This window comes from Drosophila ficusphila, unplaced genomic scaffold, assembly GCF_018152265.1.
Source record: "Drosophila ficusphila isolate 14025-0441.05 unplaced genomic scaffold, ASM1815226v1 contig_791, whole genome shotgun sequence".
NCBI lineage: Eukaryota > Metazoa > Arthropoda > Insecta > Diptera > Drosophilidae > Drosophila > Drosophila ficusphila.
The window spans coordinates 20,668,743-20,686,098 of NW_025064737.1; the positions used below are offsets into that span (position 1 = coordinate 20,668,743).

Below are 17,356 nucleotides of genomic sequence, written 5' to 3' on the forward strand. Positions count from 1 at the left end.
GATGCCCAGCGTGGCGAAATTCAGGACTGAACTGTGTTGGCTAACAAGACATTCGAGTATTTAATTGTGGGCCCGTGGACATCACGCATTAGTCACGTCCTACCCTGGAATTGGCGCATTGGACTAATGTTAAGTAGGTGTTCGTGGCTAATCTCCGGCAAACACAGTGACTTGGCCCACACTCCACTTAATGCTTATCATATTATCTGTGAACCCAGGTTGGCATCACTTTTAATCGTTAGCTAAACCAGTAGCCACTCGTTTGAGTCAGAACTGTGCGTATTATCGTGGAAATGTACCCCCTTTTCGAGTTGTAAATGCTATCGACGAACAAAAAAAAATACGGATTGCGCGAGGGATATGCATTTATATAAATAACATCGCCGAGGGCAATAAAACCGAAGACGCGACACGTCCGCGTACAAAGAAAGTAATTTACTATCTGGCGGATCTGGGATCTGAGGCTAGACGAAGATACACACGATCACACCTCGAATGGGGGGTGTGCACTTATCTATATATCTATCTGGCCAGACCCGACATGCCCCTGGCAATTTAGGCGACAAAGCCTTACACAAAGCCTCTGCCCACACTCTTACAAGATTTGCGTGAATTACGATCCGCGGCTCTGATGTGCTGTTGCTGATGCTGTTGCTGATGCTGTTGCTGATGATGATGCTGATGCTTTTGTCGCCGGGCTTCTCGATAAGAATCCCCCCGGAGATCTCTAACGCAGCTTGCGGCGGAAAATAAGTTCAGTGCTCGGCGGAGAATTGGATCAAACACTTGTGTGTGCTCGCCTCCAAATCGAATTGCGTTATCCTGAATCCGAACCTCAAGGACCTCGTGTGCGTGTGTGCTAAAAATAGTTTTCAATTTGTACCAATTAAAATCAATTTATCGTTAGTGAAGTGCTTGGTTCCGCTTTAAAGTTTTTCCAATTCCTATATCGGCTGTAATAATTTCTTTTTCGCTAAATTGCATAAGTTTCTTTGACCTTGAATGCTTTAGGGACACGTAGATTTTAACAGCAAAGCAGGTTGTAAATTAAGGAATCAAGTTCAAGCATCAAGGTTTTAAGTTACTGCCTTTTATCTTTTAAATTTAGTGAGAAGCTAGATTAGACTTCAAATTTAATGCAGCATAAATTAAAACCAAAAGAAGTCTTTTTAAAGTCATTTTAGTATTTTAATAAAAAAAATCCTAAGGTTACTGACTTTTCGGTTGTTATTTTAATAATTTTGTCAAGATATTACTGGATCCTGTTTGCTTTCATTATTCTGAGCTTGTGAATTAGCTAAAAATTTGTTGTTCAATCGAATTTTTCGTGATTATCCTTTGTTGGAGAAACCCTTTAAAGCTGGTGGCCTTTCATTAACAAGTTCGAAAAAGTTCCTAATGCAAAATCGAATTCAATTCACAGTGCGAGTGCGTGTGTCAAACTAATGCCAAAGTAATCAAAGCCGAACGCATTAAAGCGACGCGGCTGGAAGTCAATAAAAATAAACTACATAAAAGCAACTTGCGGTTCCGGAAATAATGTCAACCACTGCCGATCCCGTGGCGCAGGGGGTATCCTCCCCCGCTGACTCCATCGTGGCCCAAGCCACCACAACGGTGGCGAATGCGATTGCGAAGACAGTGGCCGTAATTAGCAGCACGGTTTCAACTAGCTCCACAACTGGCGCCACCCCCACCTCCACGCCCACTTCCTCAACTACTTTCACTTCCACGCCCACATCAGCGGCCACACCAACGCCCACTCCCATCCAATCATTATCCGGAGGTCTGAAGGATGAAGAGGAGAAGCTCAGCGTGAAGGATTTGAGCCAGGCCCTGCAGCATTTCGGCATTGTTGATTACTTGGTCTTCATCGCCATGTTGGCGGTCTGCGCCGTTATCGGCTTCTATTTCGGCTTTATCGAAAAGAAGCAGAAGAAGCAGAAGCTGGCCGACAAGGACGGCGGGGGGGCGGCGGGCGTCGAGGAGAGGCGTGGCTCTGAGGCGTTGGACTACCTGGTGGGCGGACGTCAAATGAAGGTGTTTCCGGTCGCCCTGTCACTTGTGGCCAGGTGAGTTACAGTCTCCCCAGCGTCTATATATATGCAAATGCCGCATATTTCGTCCTGGCTGGCCAACAGGATATGCACCGGAAAAATAGGGAAAACTTTTTCAAATTATATTTCTTTCTGAAGAAAAAAAAACTGGTTGTTAAAGATAGCAAATTTATTTTTAAATTTTACAAAAAAAAGTTCTCTACATTTTTTTTCTTATTTAAAGTCCGGAAAAATTCCTTTCAAAATTTCCTTTCCGTGTAGAGCTGCTTAATTACTTTTGACGTGGAAAAACAGGAGGCTGAGGCTCCTAAATGGAAAAGTGGCTGGCAGGAAATTCGTAAATTTATTGTTCAGACGCTTTAAGCTGGCATAATCCCCGAAAATTGAATGCGATGCATTCGCTTGAGGTCGGCTTATATTTGCACAAATTATCGTAATGAGCCCGACCTAAACCCGACGAATCAATCAAAATATTTTCAGTCATTTCGCCTTACTTTGTGCTCTGAGGCAAACGTGCGTATACGTAATCCGGGTAAAAGATAATCTGCCCCAGTCCAGCAGTGTCTGGCGAATTGTTTGGCGAGGGCAAACAGTGTAGCGTTTTATTTAAAAGTTTCTTCCGACACAAGACCGACCGGGCATTGCGTAAACAATACTCATTGTCAGGGTCAGGCCCATTATGGATGGATGTTATGGTGGATTGTGCTGATATTGAAATGGCTTGCGGAACTTTGCGAGTAAATATATCCGGCGTATAAATACAACTTAGCAGCTCACGGTGTCTAAGCCAGATTGAAGTTATTTAAACTTGCGCCCAGCCGCAAACTCAAATAATTTGCCCAAATTACTTTTTCTTTGCCCAATTCGGTTTCGGCCAGGCCAAGTGACCTTGGTATTGGCGAGATGGGGGCGAATGGAGGAGAGCCGTGTATTTGACACGTTTTGGTCAAGCACCTTTTGAAGGGTGCGGTCCCTTTGTCTTTGCCGTGTTGTCGTCGCATTAATGACCGGGCCGACAGGTCCTGTTCCCCGGAATCCTGGCCGCCCTCTTGGTCATTTGCCTCGCCCGCTGACAATTGTTTCGTGAGCCTTTTATTGTTATGGCATTCTATTTGTTGTCCTTTGCTTTTTGCAACAAATTCAGCCAACGTGCTTTGAATTACAATTACATAGCATTTTTTTCCCCTACGAAATGTCCTTTGTTCCTTGCAGATTTTTTCAATTTTTTTTTTTTAAATTGTTTGCTTGTGTTTGTCTGCATACTTTAACGCCGCTTGTTATCAACTTTTAATGGCATTTTTCTCTCAGCCGTCAACTTTATGTGTCTGTGGCGGCAATTCATTTGTTTTGTGGCCAAAAATTGAAATGATGATTGTTATGGACATTAATCATTAAAATCAGATTACGGAATTCTGAGTCCAGGAAAAGTTTTCTTCGGCAAATGCGACTAGACATTACTTTTCTGGATTGGATTTGAGTTCAGATATTATTACACCTCACTTGCTAAAAAAAACTTGAAATTATTATTGATTACTAGGAAAGGTCTTTATTATTTTGTTTTTATTTTACATATTTAATAGAAGCTGTTAGTCCGACAAATTTCTTTGTGGTTGGGCTCTAATCCATCATTAATCGATTACCTCAAGTTGATTTCACAAAATTTTGCCCACCTTCGTAATAACTTTGACCAATAACTTGAGTGGCCCAACTTAATTCAATTAAAAATTTTCCCAAGTTACTTTGTGGCCAAGCAAAAAAAGGAATTTGGCGAAGGAAAGATAGATCCGGATCAATCGGTTGGCAATTAGCGTCGCTGAACTTTAAGCTTCAGGCGTAATTAGCGTGAACTAATTTGTTGTGTATTAATTTCAGCTTCGTGTCTGGAATTTCGCTCCTGGGAACTTCGACGGAGATCTACGTGTACGGAACCCAATACGCCTTCATCCTGGTGACTTTGGCCATCTCGGGAGCCATTTCGTGGTACATCTTTCTGCCAGTCTTCTGCAATCTCCAGCTGACTTCCACCTATGAGGTAAGCAGAACGTTGTCCAATTCTGGATAAAGTGTGTGTTAACCTATTGGACTGCATGTTACGCATTAATTCAATGTTTCTGAGTATTCGAATTTGGATTCTCTGATATCCGATATCCGATGGCATGTTAATGTGTAAGTAAGGCCAGAGCAGAACAACGAGAAGGGAGTACATGTTCCGAAAAGCAAAACAAGGGACAAAACCAGTGTGCAATCAGCTGTAAGAATTTTTCGAAAGCCAGTTTATTTGCATGCCATAGATTTCGCCGAGGTTTTGGCACACAATGCCAGTTGCAATAAGCTCGAACAATACCAATTGTGCGGGCTGGCATACGAATAGTCGTAGTGTATAAGTTGGTGTTGGCAACATGTCGTATGAGTAATAGTCGATTATGTATGCGCCGCGTTGCCCCACACACACTTACATAGCGATTGCTTGTCTGTGTGTGTGGGCAATCCTTATTGTGTGTTAACCGGAAGTCGGAAAACCAATGGAAAAAAATATTTTCAGTACTTCGAAATGCGCTTTAACAAATCGGTTCGTCTGCTGAGCTCCGCCTTCTTTACTATTGCAAACGTAAGTATAATATAGTAAACAATTAAATATTCTTCAGGAACAGAAACCTTACCATTGGATACATATTTTAATGTTTTTTCATTAATAGCTGATTTGGCTGCCAATTGTCATCTATGTTCCCGCATTGGCCTTTAATCAAGGTAAGAAGCTGAGAGTAAAAAGTTTGGGAGCTTTTAAAGCAACAGTTATTAACCGGATTAGTAAACGTATTTAATTGTCAAGAACCCTAAAATGCTAATGATAAAAATGTTTTCCAAATTGACGAATTTCACATAACTTTATTTTTCTGCAGTCACTGGCATAAATATACACATCATAACGCCCATTGTGTGCCTCGTCTGCATATTCTACACAACTGCCGGCGGGCTGAAGGCCGTAGTCTGGACAGATGTGATACAGACCGTCATTATGATAGGCGCGGTTATCTTTGTCATCATCAAGGGCACCCTCGATGTGGGCGGACTGGGCGTGGTTATTCAGCGGAATTACGATAGTGGACGCATTGAGTGGCCTGAGTGGGTGAAAACTAAAGTGGGGAGTTAGTCTGGTCTGTTCATGACAAATGCATTTCACAAACAGATTCACACTGGACCCCAAAGTTCGCATGTCCATGCTGGCTCTAATGGTGGGCTGTGTTGGCCACAACACTTACCAATTCGGCTGCAACCAGATGATGACCCAGCGGTACATGTCCCTGCCCGGTGTAAAGCAGATGGCTCACACGTCCTTTCTTTTTATTGCCGGATTGACTTTTTTATTTGCACTCTGCCTGTACAACGGCCTTCTGCTTTTCGCAACTTACTACGACTGCGATCCATTGACCACAAAGGTTGGGAAATATTATCTGTTAAATGGGAATTTAAACTCAGAATAATAGTTGTTATTAAAATTACACTTTTACAATTAAATCGATACAGAGTTCTGAGTATAAGTTCGTTTGTAACCCATTTGTCAGCCCATTTTATGATCAATTTCTGATTAAGAAATAATTTTCAGTTGGCAGCTGCAAAGGATCAGTTGGTTCCCCTTCTAGTGGTGCAATCCATGAGCTCGTTTCCCGGAGTTTCCGGAATGTTTGTAGCCGGAGTGTTTAGTGCTGCTTTAAGTTCTCTGTCCACGGGCATGAATTCACTTTCCGCTGTTTTCCTGGAGGATTACATAAGGCCTTTAGTGAAGAAGCCCCTCTCGGAGCACCAGACTGCCATTACCATGAGACTCTGTACTGTAATCATCGGAGTTGTGAGTGTCTCCCTGGTCTTCGTGGTCGAAAAAATGAGCTCTCATGTGCTGCAGCTCGGCATCACCATTGGTTCAGTGGTGCAGGGTCCTCTTCTCAGTCTATTTTCAATGGGACTTTTGTGCCCCAGCATCAACTCAAGAGTTAGTATCCCTTCGTTCAGAAAAACAACTTTTGGAAATCCAATCTAAATTGGGCTCCCGGCTTATTGGAAAAAAAATATAGAGTGTCTCCTTCACTGCATTGCAAATTTTTGACTGGAACTATAATACCCTCTGCAAGGGTATAAAAATTGGATTGTATAATCCTTTTTTATATCTCAAATAGTTATATTCAAAATCCAAATATAATTTAGGATGGCTCTCTGAAAGTTTATTTGTTGGATGCCTAGAAAAAGTTTGGAATTATAAAACTGATTTTCTTGTTTAGAGCGCCTTTACGGGATCCGTCGTTGCTTGTTTCTTCATGGGCTGGCTTAGTCTTTCGGCCCAGGCTGCCATAAACTCCGGGGAAATTTACACAGCGGAAAAGCCAGTCAGCGTTGAGGGCTGCGACTATGAGTTCGACCGTTCCCTGGTGACCCCTGCAAATGCCACCCTTCTGAGTGGAGAGCCTGCGTAAGTTTCCCAGAACCTCGCCAACTATCTGACCACCTTCAACCTTCCTTCAACCAATCCCAATCCTACAGGAGCCTCTCCTTCGCCGAGCAGCTTTACCACATTTCCTTCATGTTCTATACGGTTATGGGGGGCACGTTGGGTGTGATTGTGGGACATCTGGCTGGCTTTGTATTTGGCCGCAATAAACCAGATGACGTGGAAGATGACTTGCTCTCGCCCTGCGCTCGTAGATTTAGAAACCGAAACTATTCCAGCGTTAACCTGAACGAGAACTCTGGTATTGGTTCCCCTGAGAAATCGTAGAACCAAAAAAAACAACAACTTAAACTTTGTATCACCTTGCTTAACATTCATACTTTTTCCTGTTTAAATTTTGCTTCAATATTAATTTTGACATTCAAAATGATGTACTTATGAATAAAAATGTTTGTACTTAAGTTAGCTTATTAACTTTAAACTAACTTATACATTATATACAGTCCGGTTTATTTTATTAACTATTTTATTTTTCCAGGGGTTCTTGACAACTTTGAAATTTCATACTTAATTCTGAAACATTTTCCCCCCAACATTATTTATCTTTTTGAGAAGCAAGCCTTAACGCCACACATTTGTAAAAAATTCCATGAAGCTCAAAGTTACTTTTCCGCTCCCTTAAAGATTTAAGGCAAAGTCGAGCGCCACGTGTTGACTTTTGTGCACTTTTCCAGTTACTGGAATAAATATACATGTCATCACGCCAATTGTGTGCCTCGTCTGCATATTCTACACAACTGCCGGCGGGCTGAAGGCCGTTGTCTGGACAGATGTGATCCAAACCGTCATTATGGTGGGAGCGGTGTTCTTCGTCATCATCAAGGGCACCCTCGATTTGGGCGGACTGGGCGTGGTTATTCAGCGGAATCTCGACAGCGGACGCATTGAGTGGCCAGAGTGGGTGAAAGCCGTTTATTAGGGCAAGTACCATACAAATGGCTGGTTATTCAGCCAGGATGTGTGGTGCACGGGTCCTCCTTCCTGTTTATAATCCGGAGTTTATTCAAAACAGATTCACCCTCGACCCTAAGGTGCGAATGTCCATGTTGGCGATGATGGTGGGCAACGTGGCTCACAACTCCTACAACCTGGGTTGCAATCAGATTATCACCCAGCGATATCTTTCTCTGCCCGGAATCAAGGAGATGGCCCAGTGCTCGTTCCTCTTCATCTTCGGACTGGTTGCTCTGATGGCCATCTGCCTGTACAATGGACTCCTGCTCTCTGCAACTTACTACGACTGCGATCCCTTGACCACAAAGGTTGAAAACCAAGTAAAAACTGGGATTGCAATCCGATTTCTCTATAGTTATTCAAACTGTAAAGTCGTTGATTTACTTTACTATAACCTATGTAATCGGGTTGCATCCCAATGAAAGGTCTAGAATGTTTGTGACTCAGCAAAACTTTTGCAGTTGGCGGTGGCCAAGGATCAGTTGGTTCCTCTTTTGGTGGTGCAATCCATGAGCTCGTTCCCTGGAGTTCCTGGCATGTTTGTAGCCGGAGTGTTTAGCGCGGCTCTTAGTTCCCTGTCCACGGGCATGAATTCATTGGCTGCTGTTTTCCTGGAGGACTACATTAGACCTTTGATGAGGAAACCCCTAACGGAGCACCAGACTGCTATCACCATGAGACTGTGTACTGTGATCATTGGAGTTGTGAGTGTAGCTCTGGTGTTTGTGGTCGAGCAAATGGGTTCCCATGTGATGCAGCTTTCGATGACCGTGGGATCGGTGGTCCAGGGTCCTCTGCTGGGTCTCTTTGTGATGGGCCTGCTGTGCCCAAGCATAAACTCAAAAGTTAGTTTCTTTTAATTCCCAACACCACATGAAATTATTGTAATTGTTTTTTTAAGAGCGCCATTGTGGGATCTCTTTGCTCATTCTTCTTCATGGGTTGGTTGTGCATATCGGCGCAATTGGCCATCAACTCCGGCGAAATGACGTTCCAGACCAAACCAGTTAGTGTGGAAGGTTGTGACTACGAGTTTGACCATTCTTTGGTTACTCCTGCCAATGCCACCATTGATCTGCCAGAATCGGCGTAAGTTCCCGCTTGCTAAACAAACTTTAATTGCTCACCGTTTTGTGTTGTTTCCACAGATCACTCTCTTTTACCCAAGAGCTTTACCACGTCTCCTTTATGTTCTACAGCGTTATGGGTACCATAGTGGGCGTGACCTGCGCCCACTTGGCAGGCTTTATCTTTGGAAGAAATAAGCCCGAAGATGTGGATGCTGACCTGCTTTCGCCATGCATTCGCGGCTTCCAAAAGTCTAGCTATGTCAGCGTAAAACTTAATGAGAATAACTTGAAAAGTTTCAATGAGAAGTCGTAGAAAGTAATCCCATGCCATGTACTTGTCAATAAAATGTACTTTTAAGCAGCACTTAAGGTTTTTTTCAGTTAGTTAGATTGCTTGCCAAAACCTGTACATACATAATTTAAGCATGCGTAAAACAAAATGCCGTCTAACTTAACAATTATATGATACATTTTTAATCAATTGAAATCTTTCCTTTAGTACTTTCAATTGCGTTTTGGTTCCGGCATACGCAATTTGGGCTCTTTTCTTTTCATCGTAGGAATGGTGAGTACATAACCCATTAAATTATTCAATTCATTCACATTTTCTTTGCAGATGGTCTGGCTTCCTGTGACCTTGTATGTGCCGGCCATCACATTTAATCAGGGTAAGTTTGGTTTTGGCATATGCATAACAATTTCCATTAACCATCTTCTTATAAGTGCACCTAGAAAAACCCATATACTCTATTTCTTATATATAAATTAATAGTATTTTTGTTTGCCACAATTTAGACTTATTTTGCTTGCATTTCCTTTCTTTTTGAATACATTTTTTAAATCGTACTAGTCATAACTTTATCTCAGTGCATGCATGCAAAATTCCCACTTACTGCTATATAACCATCTTTCAGTGACTGGAATTGGCATCTCCGTAATTACGCCCATTGTGTGCACTATCTGCACTTTCTACACGTGTGTGGTGAGACTTAATGAAATTCCACTGGCAACTTGTCGTCGGGCAGACAACTCGAAGATTCTGTCTCTTTCAGGGCGGACTGAAGGCTGTCATCTGGACAGATGTCATCCAGAGCTTCGTGATGTACGGTTCCATATTGGCGGTCTGCATCAAGGGCACCCTCGATGTGGGCGGACTGGGCGTGGTCTTGCAGAGAAACGAAGACGGCGGACGTCTTAACTCTCCGGAGTAAGTATTCATACGTGATGATTAATTTCCTGGGTGACTGTGTGTGTTATTATAATACGCAGATGGACATGGGACCCCACAGTGAGGCTGTCAATGTTGTCTGTGATTTTGGGCGGCACTCTGCATAAGATCCAGTCCTCGGATGTCAACCAGGTGTCCATTCAGCGGTTCCTCTCCTTGCCGAGTTACAACCACGCCAAGTGGTGTATGTTTGCTTTCACATTGCTCCTGATGTTCCTCCTTGCCTGCTGCAATTATATGGGCTTGGTTTCCTATGCGGTCTACCATGATTGTGATCCGATTAGCACTAAGGTAAGTTGTCTTTTTAGAAAAATATATTTTTAATAGTATACTTCTACTTTATATATAATGTTTATTGCAGTTAGCTGCTGCCGTCGACCAACTGCCTTCTCTGCTAATGATGCGCACCTTGGGCTCCCTGCCTGGCCTGCCAGGACTCTTTGTATCTGGGGTCTTCAGCGCTGCCCTAAGCTCCCTCTCCACAGGACTCAATTCCATGGCCTGTGTTATTACGCAGGACATCGTGAGGCCCTTGCTGAAAAAACCGTTGACAGAACGCCAGACGGCTTTTTGGCTGCGGGCAATTGTCGTCGTCTGTGGCTTCTTGTGTCTCGGAATGGTCAACGTAGTGGAGAAGTTGGGGCAAGTGGTTCCATTGGCAACCAGCACGGCGGCGGTTTCGATGGGTCCTCTTCTGGGTATTTACTGCATGGGAGTGGGTCTTCCGTGGGTTAAAGGAAAGGTGAGCTTTTAAATCTATTATGTACAAAATCATTCCATTATTTATAAAATACTTTTTGCTTCGGCAGAGTGTTCTAGTAGGAAGTCTTGTGTCCTTTTTTGTGTTGGCCTGGATTTGTATCAAAGCCCAGTTGGGCCAAATGAGTGGCGAGATTCGCTATCCAAAACTACCTGTTTCTGTAGATGGCTGTGACTATGATTTCGATAACAGCACGGTGTATGAAACCATAAACGGTTACAGGTAAGTATGGCAAACAATGGATCAGAGTTTTAATAATATTGTTTTTTTCTTATATCTAGACCATCGGAGCGGAACTTGTATCATTTGTCCTTCTTTTGGTATACAGCTTTAGGCGGTGTTATCTGCACTGTGATCTCTTTATTAGCTAGTTTGTTTTTCGGCTGGGAGAATCTTGAGAAAATGGATCCAGCATTAATTACCCCGTGTATGCGTCGCTTTTTGCCCAAGAAAAATTACCAAGCTGTTAAAATGCAGGATCTCTTTAAGCACAAGGCTGAAACAAAGACCGAAAGGGCTTCCTGAACTTTTCTAATAAAACTTGTTTTTTCGTGTTTCGTGTCTACTGGCTTTTTATTCTCTTGTGTATGTCCACTAAGTTGAGCATGTTTCATTTATCCAATGCATCCTGTACATAACCATGCATCCTATAAACTATTTGTTCTGGTTTCTGTTTGTTCTTTTTTATCTTAGTACTTTGAAAGACGTTTCGATCGACGAGTGCGTATCTTTGGATCCTGCCTTTTTGTGGTGATGAACGTGAGTTAAAATTGAAATAAGTATTGCCAAACAAGTTAATTATTGTTTTTTCTTAGATTTTGTGGCAGCCAATTTGCATATATGTTCCTGCCCTAACGCTTAATCAAGGTAAGCATATATTGTAATTAGCAGTTTAATAATAGTAAAAATTTTGAAATTTGTCTCTTTAGTTTCTGGAATAAGTGTACACACAATTGTCCCCCTAACTAGTTTGATTTGCATTCTTTATACCAGCTTGGTGAGTATTAAGCCTTATAGAATTTTTGTTACATTGTATATCATATGAATTTTACTTTTAGGGTGGAATTAAAGGCGTTGTTTGGACGGATGTCATTCAGGGTTTTGTAATGGTCGGTTCCATGGCAATTGTCATTGTTAAAGGAACCTTAGATTTGGGTGGTTTAAGCGTTGTGCTAGACCACAATCGCCAGTTTGATCGTCTGGTTGGTCCTGAGTAAGTTAAAATATTTTGAATTTAACATTTTTCTGTACTTAAAGTTTTTCTTTTCAGTTTGACTTTTGATCCAACTGCGAGGATGGGTGTGTTTGCCCTGTTTATTGGGGGCGCCTTGTTCAAGCTGCAGGCTAATGGCATAAATCAGGCCATAGTTCAGCGATATCTTACTTTGCCCAATAATCAGGCCGTAAAGAAGGCTTTGATTCTATCCCTTGTTGGCTTACTCATGGTCATGTTGATGTGTGTTTACATTGGAATGTTGGCATTCGCGGAGTTCTATCATTGCGATCCTATCACAACAGGGGTTAGCTAAGATAACAAATATAAGGTGTGCTTTCCAATCATTTATCGTATGATTTATATTACAGCTAGCTCGAGCCAAGGATCAAGTGATACCCCTTTATGTGGTCAAAAACATTGGCCATATTCCCGGACTGGTTGGCTTGTTTGTAGCTGGAGTTTTTAGTGCTGCCCTGAGCTCCCTTTCGACTGCCTTGAATGCTCTTTCCGGTGTGATCCTTAAGGACTTTGTGGAACCCTACAGGAAGAAGCCTTTGACAGAACGGCAAACCGCCTACTTGCTGAGGGGAGTGGTCGTATCTTTCGGCCTGATCTCGATGGCCAGTGTGCCGATTGTCCAGCGGCTCGGCCTGGTCATGCAGCTCTCCTCCACAGTGGCGGCCATTACTTGTGGTCCACTTCTGGGAGCCTTCAGTGTGGGCATGCTTCTACCGTTTGTCAAAACAGAGGTTTGATTGCTTTAGTTGCAATTCAAAGTAAAATTCCTTAAATCTTTTATCTATACTTTTAGAGTCTTCTCACAGGCATTTCGATCGCCTCCAGCTTCACAGCTTACATTGTGGTGCGAGCTCAAGTTGCCATTTTCACAGGGGAGCTGACTTTCCCAGGAAAACCAGTTTCTGTGGAGGACTGTGACTATTCATTTGATTTGCCTGAGAACTGGAATGCGACCACTACGGCGTATGTAATTGTTTCAAGAAACGAAACTACCTAGAACAGATTTGTTAAATATTTTATTTTCCTTTAAATGTAGAACTCCAACCGAGTCGAGTAGTCACGGCATTCATGAGATCTCATTCTTATGGTACACCGCAGTCGGTTCCGTGGGTACTGTACTTATTTCTCTGTTGGCCACTCTCTACTTCGGTCGACAGGATCCCCGCGTGGTGGATAAGGAGCTTGTCAGCCCGGTCCTGCGGAAATTCTGGTACGGAAAATACGAAAGTGTGGCCAGTGAGGAGAAAGTAGACTTAGCCCTCCACGAATCGGAAACGCAGCCCAAATTGGAACAGGCTGAAAAGTCCTAGGGATCAACATTATAACTTACTTTAATCCCCTAAATATATTTTTACCGTGTATGCAAAACCCAAATCCCTGTAGTTTGGTCTTAGATATAGAAATTGTTTTGTACCTACACTTAATCGAATGCATAAGCTTGACTTTTTTAGCTAACTTTTGTAAACAACTGGGTGTGTCCTTTGATCAACAATCCTTGAAGAATCCCTACTTATACACACTCACTCTTTCAGTATTTTGAGAGACGTTTCAGCCGGCGAATGCGTTTGTTCGGAGCTAGCCTCTTTGTTTTAAAGGCGGTAAGTTCGAGTTAACTTATGTAGAAACTGATCACTTACCTATTCTAATGTTCTTTCAGATTATTTGGCTTCCCATTGCTGTGTATGTCCCAGCATTAACCTTTAACCAAGTGTCTGGAATTGGTATCCACACCATTACACCTATTGTGGTCATCATTTGCACCTTTTACACCTGCGTGGGCGGATTGAAGGGCGTGGTTTACACGGATGTCGTTCAGAGCGTTATTATGTATGGATCCCTAATTGTAATCATGATCAAGGGCACCTTGGATTTGGGTGGCCTTACTGAAGTGTGGAGGATCAACGATGAAGGTGGACGTCTCAATGCCCCAGAGTAGGTGGAAGTTTAATTTTATTTTTGCCTATTTTAATCTTGTTTTTTGTTACCCCAGATGGAGCATGGATCCCACTGTTCGGATAAGTGTATTCTCTGTGTTTGTGGGCGGAACCTTCTTTAAGCTTCAGAGCACATCGATTAACCAAGCCACTGTGCAGCGTTTCATGTCCCTGCCATCGTTGAAAGCCATCAAGCAAACCCTCATTACGTTCTCCATCGGAATAACGATGCTCTATATGGGATGCGTCTACATAGGATTGGTGTGCTATGCCACCTATCATGATTGCGATCCCATGTCCACAGGAGTAAGTAATAAATATTCTTCTCTATATAATTTATAAAAAAATATTCGAATTACTCCTTCTGATATTCCATTGGGCATACACGATTTGTACTCCTAATAATTTTACTATTTAATTTCCAAGCTCGCTGGACGTCGGGATCAGCTGGTACCCCTGCTGGTGATGCGTGTCCTGGGAGTTGTGCCTGGTCTGCCAGGACTTTTTGTTTCGGCCGTATTTAGTGCGGCCCTCAGCTCTTTATCCACGCTCCTTAACTCCTTGGCCGCCGTAATCCTGGAGGACTTTATAAGGCCGCGCATGGGAAACAAGATGAAGGAGAGCCACGTGGCTCTGACCATGCGAGTGGTGGTGGTAACCTTTGGCATTAGCTCCATATTTATGGTCTATGTGGTGGAGAAACTGGGCATGGTGCTGCAGCTGTCGGCCACTCTCCAGTCGAGTTTATATGGACCCATGTTGGGAATATTCACTGTGGGAATGCTAATGCCTTGGGTGGGCGAAAAGGTGAACAATCAATTAATTATTTATGCTGCTTATAACTAATAACAAATTATTATTTGTAGTGCGTTTTTGTGGGCAGCATTGTTTCCTTTTTAACCATGGCTTGGATAGCGGTTAATGCCCAAATTAACAACATAACTGGTTCCTTCCGTCATACAAAACTTCCAGTTTCGGTGGAAAATTGTGAATATGAGTTTGACATGGGTCGTTACCTTAACTCCACTGCGGATTAGTAAGTTTATTTTGCCAAACTTATGAAGCCGTATTTAAATTCGTATTTTCCTTTAGTGAACCTCACTCTGGAAGCTCTATTTATCACATGTCCTTTCTTTTATACGCTATGTTGGGAGCTCTGCTTACAATTACTTTTTCCAACCTGTTAACTTTTGTATTTGGACGCCAGGACATCAAGGATGTGGATGAGAACCTGTTGGCACCGCCTGTCCAGCGTTATCTACGAAAGAACAATTATTACGAAACCGTTGAGCTCAAGAATGAAGTTTTGAAGCTCAACGAGAGTTGCGATTAATGAACTTATTGATTGCATCAGCATATATTTTTCCTATTCCTAACCCTTTGTTCCTATTGACCGATGTGAATCAATCCACACGGCAACTTACAAATAATATTAACTGGTTTACTTTGTTCGATATATAATCATATTGTTTTTCATACATTAATTCAAATTGAAGAGGCTTTTAAATAAAATTATATGAATAAAACATTGTTTAAAAGGTTCTTAAAATATTTATTTTTAATTTCGATTGTCAGCTACGACAGCCAGTTGCGAAACATGAAAAGGATTCCAATACTTAAGGATTCTTTGCTTGTATTGCAACTGGCTGTCATATCAGATTTATGTTCTAAGGGCTAAATAAAATACTATCTCTGTTTGGCAGCCACCGAACCAATTCCATATTTTATGTGATTTCCTATCCTTCGGCGGGGCACAGGACAATTTCGAACGTATGGTGGATATGTCATGGCCGGAAGACAGACTATCTGCTTTGGTCTCCTATCACAGGATCGGGATAAGGAGGTCCTGGAGGTTCTATTAGAAGGTTGGGGTTGATTGAACCGACGGGAAGTGGACGAAGTGCGAGCGGAGAGATCTGGCATGCTGTAAGAAGTGGATCGCTTCTGCAAAACCGGAGTGTTTGTATGCCTTGATGGTGACCGGGACATTCTCTTTCCCTTGGAAATGGCTTCCTTATTTGAGCAGGACTTGCACATCTGATAGACCAGAGGCTCCTGCTGTTGACACAACAGATGCTGTTGGCATCTCGGCGTAAGTTCCTTTCCATCGCCACCTGTGCTTCTTTTCGAGAGATCTGCACTGGAGCTCCTGCACCACCGACTCCGCTCGTTCTCCACCTCCTTGCAGGCGCACTTCCGCTTCCGTTCTCGCTCCAACTTCCGCTCCTTTTCTAGCTCCCGTTCCTCCTTTCGCCGCTCCTTGTTCAACTTCGCCTGATTGAGCGCTCTGTAGTGCACCGTTTGGTTGTCAATGAGCATTTGTGTAACGAACTTGAATTGGTTCAAGCTCGTTTCACTCTGGTCGGCCATTTCTAAGGGGAAAAGGTAAATAAGTTGATAACAAAAATAGTGGAATTTCAAAAGGGTACACTGTGCATTTAACTCTTACAGAACCAATTGAAATCTGTAAATTGTAAAGTTATTTCCAAATAATCCTAAAAGAAGTCTCTCTGAACTTCTCCTTTTGTTTGCTATCAAACACTTACTGCTGGTTATATCTCGATGGATTTTGTTGAGCAACGCCTCTTGATGCTCCAGATTCTTGGATAGTCTCTCCATCTTGGCCAAGGATTCATCAAAGCACTTGGTCACCATTCGCTTCACAACTTCCTGCACCGATTCCAAAACATTATCGTGAATGATGCTAAAGAAGTCGGCGAATGTATCCTGCAGATCGCGATTGGAGTCCATTTTGAGATTGAAGCACTTTTTATCCTTCTGACAATTTTCGCCGGCAGTTTCGCGGGTATCCTTTTGGCTCGAACAAACAACTGGTGTCAACCGAAATCCCACACTCTTCGAGGAGGAGTCCTTTACCCGCGATGAACTCGATTTGGAAAGACTCCTCTTGCTTTTTTGCTCCTTCTTACGGATTCTGACCGATTGTGATTGCAGGTGTGCTGGCAACTCTCCCTGGCGATATAGCCTTTCCTTATAACATCGTAGTCCGACTGTCTGGCCGATTTTGTAAAGCAGTAATTTGGAAACATGATTTTTTTGACGAATTTATAAACTATAGGTCGATTCGAAACTGGCGGTGGATTATCCTATTACCAAACCTCTTGTTGGCATCGATGCGAGCAATGAGTTTAGCAAGAGTCATTAACTGATTGGTAATTTTCTTTATGTTTCGCAATTTATAAGTTTTACTAGTAAATATTTTTGAAAGGTAAAGCCAAAAAGGGTTGCAGCAAGAAAAAAAACATTACTAAAATTTAATTGCAATTAATATTATTGGTTTTTATCAATCATTCTTTAACAAATCATCATTTGTTTTTATTTTGCTTGTATTATTAAAATCAATCACTAAAACAAAAAACTCATTGCAAGTAAGCCTTGGTAAACATTTTGTACATTTTTTATAAGAAGTCAACGCGGTTGTTTACTAATTTGCTAATAGCATTTCAATTAAAAGTTGACAAATAAATTGCGAAATTATAATTGCAAAAATGTCCAACTGTCCGCCGTCTGAAGTAAGCTTCTTAATGGATTTTTTTCCCGCCCCTTGAGTCCATTGAAGCGAAAATTGTTTTGCAACGACTAAAATAAATTTATTTG

At 42.3% G+C, this 17,356-nt stretch overlaps 2 protein-coding genes across 8 annotated transcripts; one reads left to right on the forward strand and one right to left on the reverse strand.

The window, feature by feature from the left end:
- The first annotated feature begins 742 nt into the window (after positions 1-742).
- LOC108095834 (sodium-coupled monocarboxylate transporter 1) lies at positions 743-15,460 on the forward strand. Of its 7 annotated transcripts, none has more exons than XM_017197117.1 (11): positions 743-848; positions 1,424-2,072; positions 3,930-4,089; positions 11,264-11,329; positions 11,386-11,437; positions 11,500-11,567; positions 11,629-11,783; positions 11,841-12,090; positions 12,155-12,535; positions 12,598-12,767; positions 12,841-13,178. In XM_017197117.1, exons 2-11 carry the CDS (start codon positions 1,540-1,542, stop codon positions 13,112-13,114), a joined length of 2,109 nt encoding a protein of 702 aa, XP_017052606.1. In that variant the 5' UTR covers positions 743-848; positions 1,424-1,539; the 3' UTR covers positions 13,115-13,178. The 7 variants fall into 7 exon arrangements, with proteins under 7 accessions (XP_017052606.1, XP_043064899.1, XP_043064898.1 ...); XM_043208963.1 differs by lacking the exons at positions 11,264-11,329; positions 11,386-11,437; positions 11,500-11,567; ... (3 more) ...; positions 12,598-12,767; positions 12,841-13,178 and adding exons at positions 9,082-9,147; positions 9,199-9,250; positions 9,497-9,564; ... (3 more) ...; positions 10,620-10,792; positions 10,852-11,131 and having other exon boundaries at positions 752-852; XM_017197118.1 differs by having other exon boundaries at positions 754-852.
- LOC108095835 lies at positions 15,270-16,944 on the reverse strand. Its single transcript, XM_017197124.2, is given in 3 exon segments — positions 15,270-16,110; positions 16,285-16,648; positions 16,651-16,944. Coding segments are annotated over 3 exon segments (1,188 nt in total). The 5' UTR covers positions 16,789-16,944; the 3' UTR covers positions 15,270-15,424.
- Between the last annotated feature and the right edge of the window lie 412 nt (positions 16,945-17,356).